This window comes from Aplidium turbinatum, chromosome 1 (genome assembly GCF_918807975.1).
Source record: "Aplidium turbinatum chromosome 1, kaAplTurb1.1, whole genome shotgun sequence".
NCBI classification, from domain to species: domain Eukaryota; kingdom Metazoa; phylum Chordata; class Ascidiacea; order Aplousobranchia; family Polyclinidae; genus Aplidium; species Aplidium turbinatum.
This window is the reverse complement of record NC_137472.1, coordinates 19463225-19482099: the sequence shown is the minus strand read 5'-3', so window position 1 is coordinate 19482099 and position 18875 is coordinate 19463225. Positions and strand designations below refer to the sequence as shown.

The window sequence follows — 18875 nt, the reverse complement described above, 5'->3', positions numbered from 1 at the left end:
TCTTGAGGCGGGCGCTTAACCACTGATCTAACGGGGTTGACCTTTCACATAATTTACAGTAGGAGTCTCCATAGCAAATACTATGACCGGCATATACCTCTATAAAAATTAGACTAATAAGTAGATCTCAAACTTCATTTTTCCTATTGCCGATCAGCAAGGTTATCTTTGTTTAAAAACAGGTCCTTGATAGAAAAAAAGGTTGAAGACCGCTGATATAAACTGTAGCCGACACTTGGTTTCATCCGTGTAAAAACTTTGATGATGGTGCTACTTCAATGAACTTGAGGTGAAGCACATCTGGAGACTATAAAAAACGTTTTTTCGAACGCAGTGGTACGTGCATTTACTGAAGACACACTATCTTGGTAGCCTACCTTATGATGTAATTTTGCATTATTTGCCACTCATTCAGGTATGCCCTACTGAGGGCGACTAAATTTTGATGTTCTAAATCTAAAATCTGTAAGTGAAGCACTATTGCCAACACTTGGTTTCATCCATGTATCTTATGATGTTAATTTTGTGATTTTTGGGGGTTTACGGTATACCCACATAAATGAGGTTAAACCTCACCTTGGGGCCATAAAAAAGTTGTTTTGCATTTACTGCTAAATGCCCCAACTAATGATACAAGGTTTATCTTTGTACTTTATAATGTTATTTTTTCCGTATTTTGGGCCACCTTTGGGTGCCCATTATATGAGAATGCCCTACTGGGGGCACCCAAATCGACTTATCTCAAAGTCTATAAGGGAAAGCGAAAATTTTTGCAAAGGTTTTGTTCTTGTATTTTATAATGTTAAATTTATGAATTTGGGGGATTATACGCCCAAAAGAGGTTAACCCCCATCATTGGGCGATAAAAAGTTGTTTCTAACTCAGTGGAAAATGCCCTAACGGATAGCACATTTCCATCTTTGTACCTTATGATGCTATTTTTACGTATTTTGGACCCACTTTGGGTGCCCTTACTCGTGAATGCCCTACCTGGAGCACCCAAATCAACTTGTTCCAAACTCTACAAGTAAAGGCTTAAAAATCTGGCGAAGGTTTTGTTCTTATACCTCATGATGTGTTTTTGACCCCCAAAATGGGTTTTTCATTGGGCTGTAGCTCCTAAACGCCCCAGCAATGAAACCTCGAATGTGGGTTTCTGAACATCCTATACGATGGGGTAAGTTTGATAAAACACTCAAATCTTTTGTTTCTTATGATGTTACAAATACGTCATGGGCTTCCTGATTTATAAGATGTTTGGAGGTACTGCAAACTGTTCTGGTCTAGCCATAGTAGTAATATGCAGTTAGACCTTTTGTTTTTTTATGTGCAGTTTATGTGCAACTTTCCTTGATCCGTGGTTGAGTTAAACCAATTTACATTTCCGTTTTATCAACACAAATATGTAGTGGTATGGAATTAATTAACTTTCCTATATTGAATGGTGAGTGGTTATGCTTCAGTTTACCATTGAATTTGTTTTTGTTACTTTACAATGCCGATGAGATGAGCATTTACCAAAAAAAGCAAAAAGGCTCTGTTGTGTTGAATAAATGGAGGTCGAAGTGGGATACTTTAGCTTAATTTAGCAGAAAAAAAAATACCCTGCTTTTAGAACAGCTGTTCTCAACCAGGGTTTGCAAATCATTTTCAGGGGGTCCTTGAAAGTTTCCGAATTTACAACATGATTGATAAATTACATTATTTAAAAATTGGTTATGTTTCATTTGGGTATGACAGTGATTATCAAAGTTTGTGTCACCACGCCATTGCGGAACGTTTGAAAACAAAAAAGTCATATAAAAACTTTAATCTTATTATAAGGCTATGTACTGTATGTTCAACTTAATTCTTTTGAATCATCAGCCTATTAGCACTTACGGTTTTGCAAAGACTGTGATTACAACAAAATATTGATTACAAACGATAAAAAGGAGAATTTTTTTGTACAGGTCGAAAAAGTTCTATTAATTTTCTATAACAATTTATAGAAAAATATCAAACCAACATATCAATTACCGGTACCGACTTTTAGTTCATTCCTATGTGTGCCAAAATATAGCATATAGCCTAACATAACTTCGTCATTGTACATCTATGTCATCAATCGTCATAAGTTTGTTGCTTTGAAACTTATGAAACATTTATTTCCGTTACGAAACGCAATATACTAAAATTTCAAACAATTTTTATTGGGGGTCCACGACCGCTTCAAGGGCACCAAAAGAGGTCTGCCAAGACAAAAAAGTTGAGAACTACTGCTTTAGATTATACAGTATGCCTGATATACAGTATCATTCAAATTTATTTCTTACTATTTTTTCTGGGTTTAATAAGTGATTTAACATTCAAATGCATTTAATGCACATGTATTGTGTGGCATACTTTCAAGGTTACACTTTTCCGTGTCACTGTCAGCTCCATTAAATAAACCTTCTTTTCTCAAAATGTCTCCGATGTAATTGTTTTCCATACAAGGCAAACAAACTGGACGTATATGGACAGAAAAGTCGATCCAACCAGCTTTATCAGTTTCCGGTTCTAGCAAGAATTCTCCTCGATGATTATACTCTTTTCCTAGTTTTATCTGAAAAATAACGAAATATATATAGGCTATAAAATAAAATGAAGATGATGAATTTTTGCATTTCTTTGGTTTAAAGAAACAAGCATTACTCTAAAACTTCGTTCATTGATTTAGATACCTGCAAGAATGAGATCATTGTCCATTGGTGTAAGAAGAAAGCATCCAGTCACAGTAAGCAGGGTGCCGTTGATCACAGTGCCATATTATAACAGTGAGTAGTGCGGCAACAAACAGGTGAAAATTAATTTTTGGAAGGAATCGACAAGAGTTATAAAAATTCAGCAAAAAGTGTTTCAACGCTTGCTCCCAGCTGGAGCCTGCCAAATAAATCCAGCACTACTTGACAAAACTTGCTCACTCACGCGAAATAGTAGCATTACGTGAGCGATCAATCTAATGCTACCCCAAGGTACTTTAGGTTTTAGGCTATAAAAGAACTGTAGTTTGTATAACCATTGTAGCAATCCATTATTACGTCATTTTCTAAAGATTTTATATTTTTTCATCTAAGCTGTTTCCACGTTAAATAGAAAAAATGATAAAGCTTTGGTAGAGAGTTTGCTTTCTTGAACCATAGAGAAATAAAACAAAGTAACTTCAGCGGGTTTAACATGATGTATTACATACACAAATATAACATAATTAAAATAAACTCAAACGTTTTCGACACGTACATGTGTCCTCATCAGGAATTACATATCTGCAATATAAATAAAATGAAAATTGTAAGGTAAATTTTACTTTGCACTATAACTGTAACTGTATACTAACGACACTCCAGACTGAAAAGCACAAACTGAACGAGTGACACAGGAATGATTACAAGTAAATTATACGGTGGAAACAGATCACATGAGGTGTAAACTACAGGCATTTGACAAACAATTAGAACACACACAAGAGGAACGATGAGCCACAGGCGAATAACTGCCGGTTGAGAGACGGATTATTACGTTTGATTCTTAAGGCTTCCATGATCTTAGTTTGAAATTCAGATTTGCCTCGAGAGATGATTTTAAATTGGTCGATCGAGACATTGTCAGTGCACGTTACACAAGAGGCGATGTGCTCTTTAATTGCACTTTTGGTTGTTAAGTTTGGGTTTAAGTGCTCCCCGGACCTTGTCAACAAATGTCTGGTTGACATACCAATGTATGTCTGGTTTGCGCCACGCAAACAACTAAATTTATACACAACATTCGAAGAAAGAGCAAAGGGGGTAGGCGACTTCAGTTGAAAATATTGGTGCACTTTAAACGTTTTATATACAGGATGAATGTCACATGAAAATAGTGATTCTAGAGTTTTCAAGCTAGAGGAAGGTTGTGAGATTTCTTCTAGTAAGCATAGCCGATTTTTTGCTTGCGAATTGCCCAGAGAAGCAAGTGTTTTGCGCGGTGCAGAACAAGAAGGAAGGTGCAGTTTGAAATACAAATTTGAGCTCTCAATTTTAAACAACTCAACCAAACTGGAGACAGACGACCCAGAAAACAAGAAGGAGACGCCGTCTCTAAAAAGAAAACGAATGCATTCCGAAGAGGAGTACCAAACGGAAAACAACCCAGACGAAAATGGCAACAATACTACTACAGTCATATTGAAATTGAACCAGCCGGGAGAGCAAAAAAAACATTAAAAATGTATTCGCCGATACTGATCGACCGATGTCTGCAATATCTAATAGGCGAATACAAATCCTGCTCAGCAAGACAAGATGGAGGACTTCAGATAAATGCAAACCCAAGCCAGATAGAGGTTATCCTCAAAACAAAGACACTGACGGATGGAAACACCATCAACATTCCGATCACCGCCTACGCCAAAAGACCACCTGGAGCAAGTGGAGTAATATACAATGTTCCTCTCGGCATGGAGGATGGAGATATTCTTGCGGCGCTGAAGGATGCGAACATAAGGTCGGTTAAAAGGTTTAATAAAAGAAATTCTGAATCGGCTGAACTAATTGCATCTACTACTGTATTATTAATCTTCAATAGCAAATCACTACCAGACTCAATAAAAATAGGTTATCAACGATTTAGAGTCTCGCAATACATTCCAAAACCCTTAAGATGTTACAACTGCAATCGATTTGGACACATAGCAAAATTCTGCAGATCTAAAACCAAATGTCTCCGATGCGGTGATCAACACAAGCATGACGAATGCCCAAGTATAGCAGTAAAATGCTCAAATTGTGGTGGAAATCACGTCGCTATTTCTAAAAACTGCCCCAAGTACTTGAAAGAAAAAGCCATTCAGAAAATGAAAACCACTAAGAACCTAACATATGCTGAAGCCTGCAAGCAGCAAAGAGCTGTAAATACAGAAATGCCAAGTTACGATCTGGACTTCCCTCCTCTTGTAGCAAGCACAACTCAAACAAGCCAATTGAATAAAAATCTATCCTCTAACCAAACTAATGACAATATAAATATAACTCCAGTCACAATGGAAAAACCCGGACCCTCGAAACCAACCAACGTAGGAGACGAGAGTGGCCACTTTATAAATAACCCAATCCTATTTCTTGCATTTTTAGCAGAAGTGATTACAAAGACAACGTGCGCTCAAAGCCAAAATAAAGAAATTGACATTTTTCAAATTATCGCCGATGCAGCAGGTTCTAGAATGGGATTTCTAACAAACTCGGACATGCTAAAATCACTAATAATTTAATGTTCTTCACAGTGTGGCAGTGGAACTGTCGGTCAATTTATAGGAAAATCCCGAAATTGAATCAACTAATAGCAAGCTCACAAACCCCACCGGATATCATTTGCTTACAAGAAACACACCTAACTCCTAAATACTCCCCTAATATTAATGGATATCATCTCTACAGAAAAGACAGACCTGCTCACTTGGGAAAAGGAGGTGGTGTCGGAATCTGCATTAAAAGAAATATCTCCTTTACAGAGCTACCCATCCCGGATGCAGACCCACGGCTGGAAATTATTGCAATAAAAATCGAACACCTAACTGTATGCAGTATATATAACCCACCCACAAACTCATTTGCAGGTGACCAAATAAACTGTATTTTCACTAACCATAATAAATTATTAATTTGCGGTGATTTCAATGCCCACCATGTCATGTGGGGGTGCAACAACAATAATAATAGAGGGAATGCTCTACTTGAAGTAGTTGAAAATCATGACGCAGTAATCCTCAACACCACTGTTCCCACCCACATGTCTTTAAATAAGCCGGAAATCCGATGGAACACTCTAGACCTCACTATTGCTTCTACTTCCCTTGGTCACAAATGCATCACCGATGTCACCAATGAATTTTTGGGTAGTGACCACTGCATAGTCGCTACTACAGTCAATGTTTCTTCCCCAGATAATGCAGAGTTTGTACCATCATGGGCATTCCAAAGAGCTGATTGGGCAAAGTATTCCAAATTATGCCAAGAAAAGCTAAATTCTTCTGTTGTCTCAAATGATATAAATACATTTAACCAAAACCTCTCCGAAACTATCCAACTCTGCGCGTCTATAGCAATTCCTAAAACCAAACCATTCAAATCAAGTGGCGTTCCATGGTGGAATGACAATTGTAAACGAGCAGTAAGGAACAAAAAAATAGCACTACAACGTCTTCATCGTACCAGACACCCAACAGACATCCAAGCCTTTAAGCGCCTCCGGGCAATTGCCAGAAAAACCATCATCCAAGCAAAAAAAGAAAGCTGGAACAATTTCTGCTGTTCCCTCGATAGTAAAACAAAGCTTGACAAAGTGTGGAAAATTATTAAAAAATTTTCAGGCATAAAGGAAACCAAAAGAATTCCCACTCTTGCCACTAAAGCAGAAAGTGATATCAACAAAGCCAACATCCTTGCAGATCAATTTCTCTCAGTTAGCAGCTCAACCAACTATTCAAAAAAATTCCGTGAAAATTCCAGTCTTTCAATTTCGAACAATCTACAATCAAAACTGGCAACCCATTTCTACAATAAATCTTACAATTCACCCCTGCAAATGAACGAGTTGAAGACAGTCCTTAAAGGTAATAAAAACACTGCTGCAGGTGCGGACGGCATTTATTATCAAATGTTATGTCATCTACCCCCTTGCAGTTTGAATATCCTCCTCGACTTGTTTAACTACGTCTGGTCGACAGGTACACTGCCACTCAAATGGAAACATTCAATCATCATTCCAATTCATAAGCCAAACAAACCAACGGGTATACCCTCCTCCTACAGACCAATTTCTTTAACCAGCACCCTTTGCAAAACTATGGAGAAAATAGTAACTAATCGCCTCAGATGGTTTCTAGAACAAAACAATCTACTTCATCTTCAACAGTCTGGATTCAGAAAAAGACGTCGAACGACAGATCATATTATCAGACTCCACGACACCATCCAAAAATCCTTATCTTACGGTGAATCAGTACAAACTGTATTTCTTGACCTTGAGAAAGCTTATGATATGGTCTATCACGACGCAGTCCTCCTAAAACTATATGACCTAGGGATCAAAGGAGCCATGCTATCTTGGATCAAATCTTTCCTGTCAAATCGTACTTTTCAAGTCAAGGTTGTCAAAGCTTTATCTACCACAAGAAAACTAGAAAACGGAATTCCTCAAGGCAGCGTTATTAGTCCATTACTATTCAACGTAGCGATCAACGATCTACCAAACTTAATTACCTCTTCTACAGCACTTTTTGCAGATGACTTCTGTTTTTGGAAAACTGGAGAAGACATCTCAACTTTGACTAATATAATCAAATCTGACTTTTCAAAAACCAAAGACTGGTGTGATAAATGGGGCTTCAAGATCTCCGCAAACAAATCAGCGGTTGTGCTGTTTACAAACAAACGTAAATATGATCCGTGTACACTCGAAATAAAAAATTCGTTAATCCCCATCAAAAAAGACTACAAATACCTTGGAATCACATTTCAGTCAAATGGAAAGTATAGCATCCATGCTAAACATGTTGCAGAAAAATCCAAATCAAGACTAAATGTCCTCCGTGTACTGAAGGGCACAAACTGGGGAGCAAGAAAATCAGCACTGCTTTGCATCTACAGAGCCATAATACGATCGGTTATTGAATATGGTATGGAAGCATATTTTGCCACAAACAAAACCACACTCCAACCAATTCTGACATTACAAAATGAAGCTCTAAGAATATGCTCCAGAGCAATGAAAAGTACCCCAATTTCAAACCTACAACACTACTGCAATGAATTACCCTTGTCACTTAGATACGAGCAACTTTGTCTAAACTACAAAGCCCACATTCTGACATTTTTACGCCACCCAGCACATGACATCCTCGAGGAAAGTTTGCCAAGAAATTTGATCAGCACAAGTAACTACCAACCATTCCATTCCCTCACCGAGACAATAGACACGAATATTACCGTAAACCTCATCCAAGAACCATCTATCCCACCCTGGGAAGTCTATATACCCATAACTGACTACACCCTTGTAACTGAAACCTCCCAGCTTGACCATCCAAATGCCATCTCTGGAATAGTCGCTGAGCACCTCACAAAAAATTACTCAGAATTTCTCAACATATATACAGACGGATCCAAGACCAACACGAAAACCGGATCTTCCTTTTTTGTAAACCGCTATGGAATAAAACGCTGTTTCACAATTAATAGATCCGCATCTGTGTTCAGTGCCGAACTGTTTGCAATAAAGGCTGCACTTATTTGGATAAAAGAGACCAAACAAAGTAAGTCGGTCATCATTAGCGACTGCTTAAGTGCACTACGGACGATTTCAAATCCAACCTGGACAAAACACAGCTTAATCAATGACATACTTCTGCTTCATTCCAGCATTATATCAAATACAACAAAAGTAAAGTTTTTATGGGTTCCTAGTCATGTAGGCATTCCTGGAAACGAAACTGCTGATTTCTTAGCAAAACTTGCTTCAGGAGCCATACCAGCAATACCAACATCAGCCATTACCCCCATCTCCGCAAACACAAAACTCAGCCTAAGTGAAGTCAAAAACCTCACCAAAGATCTAGCTCTGCAAAAATGGAATAATCACTATATAAACAGTACCACAGGCCAACTCTACAAATCTATATATCCTGACATCAAAAGTGCAGGAACAAACAAAGTACCTGACCATCCAACCGTCTTTAGACTCATCACCGGTCACTGCCGTTTAAACCAACACCTCTTCAAGATCGGATGCCACACTTCTGGACTATGCGACACATGTATGAGCCCTGAGACTGTGAATCATTTTCTATCTCATTGCAGTAAATATGCAACTCAAAGGAAGTGTCTTGAACAAAATCTGAGCACGTATGGAATAAACATATCGGTGAAAAATTTTGCTGAAAATCGTCCAACTACTACACATCTGCTGGCTTTTATAAACTCCTGCAATAAGCTTATTTAAATTATTATTTTAATCACTGTAATCGTCCATGTTGTACTGTAGTGCACCCGTGTCGTGTCTGCTCCCAGCCAGAGATCGATCGTTTTTTACATTGATTCAGCGTCTTTGGACATTGAATCGGTGTGGAAGGCGATTGATTTGCTGGCTGGGCTTTCCTTATTTTGTTTCAGTTTGTAACACCAAGCGTGCAATTCCAAAGAAGTACCTGCCTTTCGTGGGCCTAACCTCCTACAAGAATTTCTTTTCCACTAATGATGTATTTAAACTACTGTATCGTATTATGTTGTGTTGTGTCGTATTGCACCCTTCACTATGCCCTGCTGTGCTCTAACTGTGCTAAATAGCTATTATAATAATGAATGTCGCTAAAAGACCTTAGATGTTGTAAAGCGACATAAAACAAACCATAACAATCAATCAATTGGGTTTAAGTGCTCCCCGGACCTTGTCAACAAATGTCTGGTTGACATACCAATGTATGTCTGGTTTGCGCCACGCAAACAACTAAATTTATACACAACATTCGAAGAAAGAGCAAAGGGGGTAGGCGACTTCAGTTGAAAATATTGGTGCACTTTAAACGTTTTATATACAGGATGAATGTCACATGAAAATTTCTTTTTTATAAGTTTAGCTAGGTTTTTGGCAAATCTTGTTGAATCGTTTTCTAAAAAGGGTATATTAATAATATAACTAAAATCTACTTCTTCAGGCGTGTCTTTTGGTTCATCAGCCATGAAGGTGTTTAAAACTTTATTGAAAAAGTGGGAAGGATATCCATTTAAATAAAACATGTTTTTCAATTTCTTGATTTCTTTCTGAAACAACTGATTATCAGAACACACCAAACGAGCACGAGACAACAGACACAAAATTAAACCAGATTTCCATTTGTAAGGGCATAGAGCGTTATAATTTAAAAGCAAGCCAGTGTTGGTAGGTTTTCGCCAAATCCAGGTGTCAAAAGAATTGGGTTTAATTTCGATTTCAACATCAAGAAAAGCGATAGTATCATTAGATTTTTCAAGTGTAAATTCGATATTTTTATGGCGCTCTATGCCCTTACAAATGGAAATCTAGTTTAATTTTGTGTCTGTTGTCTCGTGCTCGTTTGGTGTGTTCTGATAATCAGTTGTTTCAGAAAGAAATCAAGAAATTGAAAAACATGTTTTATTTAAATGGATATCCTTCCCACTTTTTCAATAAAGTTTTAAACACCTTCATGGCTGATGAACCAAAAGACACGCCTGAAGAAGTAAATTTTAGTTATTTTATTAGTATACCCTTTTTAGGAAACGATTCAACAAGATTTGCCAAAAACCTAGCTAAACTTATAAAAAAGAAATTTTCATGTGACATTCATCCTGTATATAAAACGTTTAAAGTGCACCAATATTTTCAACTGAAGTCGCCTACCCCCTTTGCTCTTTCTTCGAATGTTGTGTATAAATTTAGTTGTTTGCGTGGCGCAAACCAGACATACATTGGTATGTCAACCAGACATTTGTTGACAAGGTCCGGGGAGCACTTAAACCCAAACTTAACAACCAAAAGTGCAATTAAAGAGCACATCGCCTCTTGTGAAACGTGCACTGACAATGTCTCGATCGACCAATTTAAAATCATCTCTCGAGGCAAATCTGAATTTCAGACTAAGATCATGGAAGCCTTAAGAATCAAACGTAATAATCCGTCTCTCAACCGGCAGTTATTCGCCTGTGGCTCATCGTTCCTCTTGTGTGTGTTCTAATTGTTTGTCAAATGCCTGTAGTTTACACCTCATGTGATCTGTTTCCACCGTATAATTTACTTGTAATCATTCCTGTGTCACTCGTTCAGTTTGTGCTTTTCAGTCTGGAGTGTCGTTAGTATACAGTTACAGTTATAGTGCAAAGTAAAATTTACCTTACAATTTTCATTTTATTTATATTGCAGATATGTAATTCCTGATGAGGACACATGTACGTGTCGAAAACGTTTGAGTTTATTTTAAATATGTTATATTTGTGTATGTAATACATCATGTTAAACCCGCTGAAGTTACAGTACTTTGTTTTATTTCTCTAAATAGAAAAAAAGTAGCAAACAACAAAGACAGTTTAAGTTTAGCCTCAAGTGGCCAGAGAGAAAATACACTGTATAGACTATAGAGTGTATAGCTTTTACCTAACAATTTGGACGACTGTTAAAGTGTATTGAATTATAAATATGTTTCATTATTCCGTAAAGTTTAATTTTATTTTTATTAGACCTACAAAATTATGCGAACACCTTCTGATAACTTTAAAATTATAATGCGAACAACAATTATGTGGAAAGAGTTTAATAGCGTCGGATAGCCAAATTAGTTAGGTTAGAACATTCATCAGGCTGACAGAATTTCATTAGACGGTAAATTAACATACAAAATCTCAATAAAACCATCCTTAGACGGAATAGAAATAACATAGACAAAAGCTCACATTGTAATCTTGTATTGTTTTTTTTTCGCATGTGCTGATGATGCAAAATAAAAGAATTTCTTCTTCTTCTACAAGCATTAACTGCTCTTACATTTTTCTTTCAGTTTGATTCTCGGGTATCCAGGTGAAAAGATTCCACTAGACAGACTAGAGTTTTGATTTCGCTGAGTGTTAGTCAAAATTATAGAAATAGTCTGAATCCAACATAGTATAGAACAGGATTGCTCAACATTTGTTTTACCTAAAATCTACTTTTCAAGTAACCAACCTCCCGAATCCTACCAGATCACCGTCAACAGTGCAAAGCAACACAGATCATCATCAATCATCAACATGAGCAATAGCCTAGCCATAATTTGACATGTCTACCTACATTTTTGTAACGTTTTCTGGCAGATCACGTGCTTCTCTTTATCAAAGCTTAAACCAATAATACAGATTATAAGTTTAGAAAAACTTTAGGCTCATGCACTGTGCAGTTCAAATGAATAGCAAACACATTAACTGTTCAGATTGGAGCTTTCCGAATCGAAAAGTAGTTTGATTTTGGCAGCAATGTCACCAAAATCGACAGTTGCATTCAATGGATAACACATGCAGCTGGCTCCAGGCTTGATGGATGCAAATCAGTAAAACGCCTTTCAATCATGATCTGAATTTACTCCTCACAGCATCCACTGTTAAGCTGTGTCACACTTTAGTCTTGACGTTGTAATGTGGTAGGCTACTGCCGGCATGTGAGAGAAGCGTGCGCAGGCCACCACGCTACAGCATGCTTGACATCGGCTGTAGCATACTTTTAAACGTGTTGGCAGAACTCAGATATTTTTGGCTATACCATTACCCTCAGCTTGCAGCTGGATCTAAACTTACATTCAACACATTGAGCTCGCCAGTTCATTCAATAGGCAAGCAGATTAATTAGAAGCCACTGCAGGAAAAAAACTTTTGATTTTTTTCCCTACAAATATCGCGATCTACCAGTAGATAGCGATCGACTGGTTGGGCATTCCTGGTAGAGGTTGATTTAAATTCAAAGTTGTAATCAAGAAAGCAATTGGATCCAACGGAGATGTTTCACGCCATAAGCCTGTTTGTTTAATTGGTAGGAATGGGACGATGATGGAGTCGATACTGGTGAAAATGAAATTTGATGATTATGAAGAAAGCACAGAGAAGAGGTATTGGATGATAGCTCCTTGGCAGGGATTCATATGAATCCCTGCTCCTTGGGTACGCTGATGAATTTTGAAATGAATCAACTGAAGCCGAAAAGATGCACTATTGTGAACTCAAAGACTCTGATCTTAAAAAATCCTCTGGAAACAATATACTTATGTTAAAATGCTGGCAAAAGATTAGATAAAAAATAATGGTTTGAATATCTTTGATGAACTAAACAATTATACACACCAGGGCGACGTCATAGTCAAATGCAGAATAATTTTTGTGTGGGAAAATGATTTCAGCGGCAAATACCCGAGCATAAGATGGAATGTTTGGTTTGGAGCGGGTAACCAATGAAGAAATTCCTGAAAAAAGTTACACTGTAGAATACTTTATTATTATTATTTAGTTAACAGCAAATGTCTCATTAATAATAAATTAATACGAATCTAATAAGGCTGCAGCACGACGGAAACAACACTGCGCTTCATAAATTTTAAAGTTGTTTAAGTGCTGACAGCTCCTAGTATAAGCTACTTTTTGATGCTGAATCCCAAAATATGATCCGTTTCCTTCCATCAGGTCTTGTTTTATGGTAAATTGCATTTGTAAACTTTGACAATTTTAGGGCCTTGTAATTGAAAATTGTGACGTCATAATAACAATTCAGCTGTTGAATTCAGTTTTGATACAATCACAATAAAATTCAGTGACATCATAATGAAAAGAACATAACGGAACTGCAAAAATGATCCGGACAAGTTCAGTTTAAAAGAGCATGGAGTGGAATTGGAGTTTTCCCAATTTTTGGAAATTGGAGTGGATTCGGAGATTAGTTCTGCAGCTTTGCATTTTAGTTAAATTAAGTAAGTCAAGTATACACAGCAATTCTGTTTGTTGAAGAAAAAAATACAATCTGTTCCCGTGACTTCGTTGAGCAGAAGTTGTGCGGCTGGCATAAATGAGTGTCTTGATTTCAATCGACGGGGCTGCTGGCTTGAGGAAAGAGAAAATTTGGAATGGAGATGGTTGGGCTCCAATGCTCGTCGACCTAGAGAGAAAATGTTTTCTTCGAGAAGAAGATCAGCGGGTTGGATGTCAGCAAGATTGTGAAAATTGTCCAATGGGGTGAAACACAGGCATCAGGTCACTGTGGGCAAAGCACTGTTATTGGCAATGTCGGATGTTGGCAGTGAGCACTGCGGCACAAAGCAGGTGCACAATACTCTGTTAAAAATAGAAAAGGGCTAGGGCTGGTATACGCAAAGCGTCAGCCCTCGCTCCCGAGCTGGAACCTGCCAAACGCTTGAGCAGCGCAGCGCGGGATGACAGTTTCTTGCACAGTGACACCAAATGGTGGTGTTATGTGAACTATTTGTCTAATGTCACCCCAAATAATTTTGGTTCGGAGCAGAAGGACAGTGATTTCTCATTGTTCTGGACATTCACCACACAATCAGCTTCCCACTTGTGTAGGAGAAAAGCTGCTGCCACCGTTTTGGTTTCGCTGAGTTTCGGTCACCATTTCTGGAGATAAGCTGAGAGGGTGCTTATGTCCTGGCTCAAGGTGTCTTCTAGGCTTTCCCACGATTTTGTGAAGTGGGGAATTTCCAGGTCGTCCGCGTATGCGTGCTTTTTGGAGACGGTGATTTGAAGGTCCTGGGTGTAGATCAGTGGTTTTTAATCGGAGGGGGAGCATACCACTTTTGGGGGGCGTCAGCCACTTTATATGGGGAGAGCGAGCTTTCCATTAATATTTAATCTTTTTGCAGTAATTTCTATATCGTAAACAAATTTTTGCATTTGCATATTTTAAGAACTAGAAATTGCAGGTAGTTATCACACAATCCAGTTATGCAGACGGAGCATTTGTTGCCTTTGTTCTGCAATCTGGTTTCGTTATAGCCTGCGTTAAAAGAGTGAAATCTTTTAAGTGTTAATCCTTATTGCGTAATTTATCGAAGAGCCTTACCATAAAAAACTACCTCTAGTCAAGCAATGAAAGGTGTCCTGAACTGAATTGTCAAGGTAGTCAACTTTGCAAGAGCTAACCGCTTTATAAAATGCTGGAGCTCTTGCAGTTGTTGTTTCAACATGTGTAAGTAGATTTAGCTTGATTGTAAATAATGTTTAATCTGGTTTATTTTTCACACGAATAATTGATGACCGTCCACAAAATACATGCTAATATTCAAACTATAGGCTACATCTGGAAAAGTCAAGAAAACAAAGAAATCCAGTGAATTTCAGCATCCGAAGTTGGACGCTGCACTCGTGTAGTCTATCATATCTTTGAGTGGACTACAAGCAACAGCTCATCTAAATGCTTTGAAAGCAAATGGCATAAAATGTTTTTCAGATGCAGATGCAAACGTGGATACCAATAAAAAAGTTTTTGAAGATCAAGAGGAATTTTCTACATGAAAGTTTAGCCACACAGCCAAGTCAAATGTTGAAGAACTAGAACTCGAAATTATCTTTCTGTTGGCCCCCTTGTCTGAACCAGGATTTGAAGGCAGGGCCAGCGCATGGAGCACAAGCTCAGGGTAGATTTTATTCGGCTCTGGAAATTTGTGTAGTTTTGGTAGACGAAGGGCGATGGTGAACTCATCTGCGGTGAATCTTCAGAGACTGTTTCATCTAATGGTGTTTCCACCGGCCATTAGGCAGGCTTTTCCTCAGCGACAAGGCGGAATGCCTTGTGGTCCTCTGTTTTGGAGAGACTCCGTTCTGCACTAGCTGGTAAGCGAGGGCATTTGCAGAAACGGGGCATTGGAAAGGAGAGTGTGCTGAGCGCCCAGTGACGTTATTGATGATGCTCCATGCTTTGCGGCTTGAGTGTGACAAGTCAATGGTTTGGACGGGTTCGTTCTATAGCTTAAGTTTTTTCTGCATCCAGCTGCTCAAGTATAATCTGGTGGCGTCGGTGTTAGAAGCAGTACCAGGTGTGGTGTTCATGTAGGAAAGATATAGTCTCACACAGAGTCTTAGCATAAGATGGGGTTGGTTCGAAGGCCACGAGGTATTGCGGCCTATGTTGCAAATATTATGGCATTTCAGAAGTCCTGGTATGTCTCGTCTACGTTGCACGTTTCAGGTCACTCAATCTCGATTGCACGTTTCAGGTCACTCAATCATGGTAACTTTGCAGAAGACTCGTTGATCAAGAAGCTGTCTTAATTCCAATCAAATTTTTTGAAGTTTCATTGCTTCACCGGTGAACTCGGGACAGGTACCACGAGTTTTGGGACGATGATGAGGGACGACCGGTGTTGGGGCCGTTGGAACGTCTCAAGCACACGTTTGTCTGGAAGACAGCTGTCGACACTCGCGTAAGCCAAGTCAAGGTTTATCCCTGTTCCCAGCGACCGGAGTAGAAACTGGCTAGTTTTATTAAGTTCTCTTAGCTATCCTCCTAGTCCAAGAGACCCACTGCACCTCCGCAGATAGGTTAGCTATTCCTAACTACACGCTAGCCGAGTCTGCCTTAAGCAGGAAGCACAGCATTGGCACGTTTGTGCATAAGAGCCTGAAGTGGACCTTTGTCGATCAATCTCCAGCTGATGCCGAGATTGAGTGGGTGTGCATTTGTACCTCAGACTATAACAGCGTCAACATTTACAAACGTCACAAATGATCCATAAAATCATGGTACTTGTCAGAAATCGAAGCACCACCGGCAACTCACGACAAAGCAGACTGAGACGCCTGAAAAGCGGCGTTTCACAGACATTGGTCTTGGCTCCACATTTTTTTAACATCGACACACACAACCTGCTAAGCACGGTCTCGGCAAAATATGATTTAGCGGACAACGTGGCAATTCTCTACTTCACAAAGTTGTGGGAAAACCTAGAAGACACCTTGAGCCAAGACAAGAAAACCCTCTCAGCTTATCTCCAGAACTGGCGAGTGAATCTCTATCCAGAAATCAAAACGGTGGCAGCAGCTTTCCATCTAACAATTGGGAAGCTGGTCGTGAGCTACATGTACAGAAAAATGGATAACCTCTGTCCTTCTGCTCCGAACCAAGGTATTTTGGGGTGACATTAGACAAATCATTCACATACCGCCACCATTTGGTGTCACTGTGCAAGAAACTGACATCCCGCGCTGGGCTACTCAAGCACCTGGCACTCCTGGCAGGCTCCAGCTCGGGAGCGAGGGCTGACACTTTGCGTATAGCAGCCTTAACCCTTGTGTACTCTTCAGCAGAGTACTGTGCACCTGCTTGGTGCCGCAGTGCTCACTGCCACAACATCGACACTGTCATAAACAGCATTCTGCGCACAGTGACCGGATGCCTGCGTCTCACAGCATTGAACAATCTCTCCATTCTTGCTGGCATCCAACCTGCTGAGCTTTGTCGCGAAGAAGCCACTTTGTGTCTCGGCCGACGCGCATTGGAGCCCAACCATCTTCTTCACCACAAGATCTCTGCTCTGCCAAACGAGCACTCCGTCGACTGAAATTAAGATACCCATTCGTACCACCTGCTCAACTTCTGATCAACAATGCTGATGAAAAAGACATCTCTGCGGCTACTTGGGCAGACCATAAATGGAATTTTGAATGGAAGGTCAAGTACCACCAAATGGAGGTAATGTTTTTTTTAGCATTTCATGATTTTTCACGTATCAAGAATATTTTGAAAATCCATTTGAGGTGTCTCTCACCTTATACTATAACAATGTTTTCTTAAAACACTTTTGTCGAAATCCACTTAATATTTTGGGAAATAACTACTTGCCAACGGCCTAGCAGCTTATACTTGTCAAATAGCGATCGACTTGCCAAGGTTTATTTGCGAATTGCAATTTAGCCTTGTTTTTAATCAGCCTACGCTACAATTTCTTTGCAATTAAATGCTTACCGGCCCTAATGAAATCCATTTGCAGATTTTAGTTTCAGAACCACTGATGCCCTGTAGCATACAAGAACTACTTCTTACAGTATATTTGTTACCATTGAAATAGTTTAGTTGTTAATTTAATCTAGTTAGGTGAACAATATTTTTACTTTAGTTTTGATATGTATATGATCAAATTCCTACACTTTAAAATCCGCTGCTGATTTTAAATCTGAGTACGGCGTGCGCAATGCCCCCAGTTGAGTCATTACCAAGTGATGGACCGAGGGAAGCGAGTGAAAATTGTGCAAAAACACTGACAATTGCATGTTTTTTATTGATTTTAGAGGAAGAGCACTTGACCAAGTGCCATCTCTTGGATCCTCTAGTGAAATTATCTGCTATAAAAGTTAAATGTACTTACCCAATGTAAATATCAGATTTTTCAAAACTTTACCCTCCGTATTCACAACCACATGTGTTGCTGACAACAGCCATTGATGATTGATAACACTGGCTCCTCCTAGGAAAGAATACTTCCCGGTATGAGACTGTGACAAAGATTAAGGTTGTTAATCAATTGATCGGATTTTTTTAACGGTTTCACCCATTGCATAAAGAGTGGGTACAGTTTATTTTTCTCATATTTTGAATTATTTGGGATGGTTGACAATTGAAGCGTTTAGAACGAAAAGTGACTAAGTCACAAAATACTACTAAGGAGATATTGACATGTACAGTTTTCAATTGCATTGTAAAATCAAGATTTAAAAGATTTTTTTGTTTTTACCATATGTCAGTGTCTACAACCCCAACCTAGTTCTGATTGCACTATTAATTGATTTTTTAGTTGAACTTGTCAAAAAATATTGATAATATTCTTTTTTGGACTTATGCACTTTTCTTCAAAATTGCTGGACTTAGGCACTTTTAGACACAAATGATGGACTTAACCCTATCTTAAAACGACACGGGGTTTATGAGGACGCCCCACTCTATTAGTGAAACATTTCACAGAAGGAAATATGCTAGAAATTTGAAATTTCTTGACTTTTAGTTTTTATTATTTGCAAATTTTCTACACCTATACTGGTCATTTTTCTACCTTCCTGCCCTTCACAAAAAGCATTTCGTCTCAGGTGACTACACATTTTCGTGCAATACTAGTCATATATATGTTAATCTTAGTGCAATATAAATGGTAGTGCAATTATTTTGAAGTGTAGAAACGTTCAAAAATGCCTTATATTAATGAGTAAAAGTAATTTTTTGTTCAGTTTAGTTATAATTAAAAATTTTCAATTTTTAAGCTATTTTTGGGAAATTAGAATAAAAACCGACTTTCTGACATTTTTTCATCTCGAACACTTTATTTCAATAAATTTGTTGAGTAAAAATTTAAT

General features: G+C 38.5%; 1 protein-coding gene across 1 annotated transcript in view; it reads right to left on the bottom strand.

The window, feature by feature from the left end:
- Positions 1 to 18875, bottom strand: part of LOC145787266 (uncharacterized) — a 105565-nt gene that overhangs the window by 41627 nt on the left and 45063 nt on the right. The window contains exons 10-12 of the mRNA XM_082599010.1: positions 17897 to 18023; positions 12870 to 12988; positions 2386 to 2587 (exon numbers count right to left, since the gene is read on the bottom strand). Coding sequence (XP_082455136.1) covers positions 2386 to 2587; positions 12870 to 12988; positions 17897 to 18023 — 448 coding nt within the window. The remainder of the gene's footprint in view (positions 1 to 2385; positions 2588 to 12869; positions 12989 to 17896; positions 18024 to 18875) is intronic.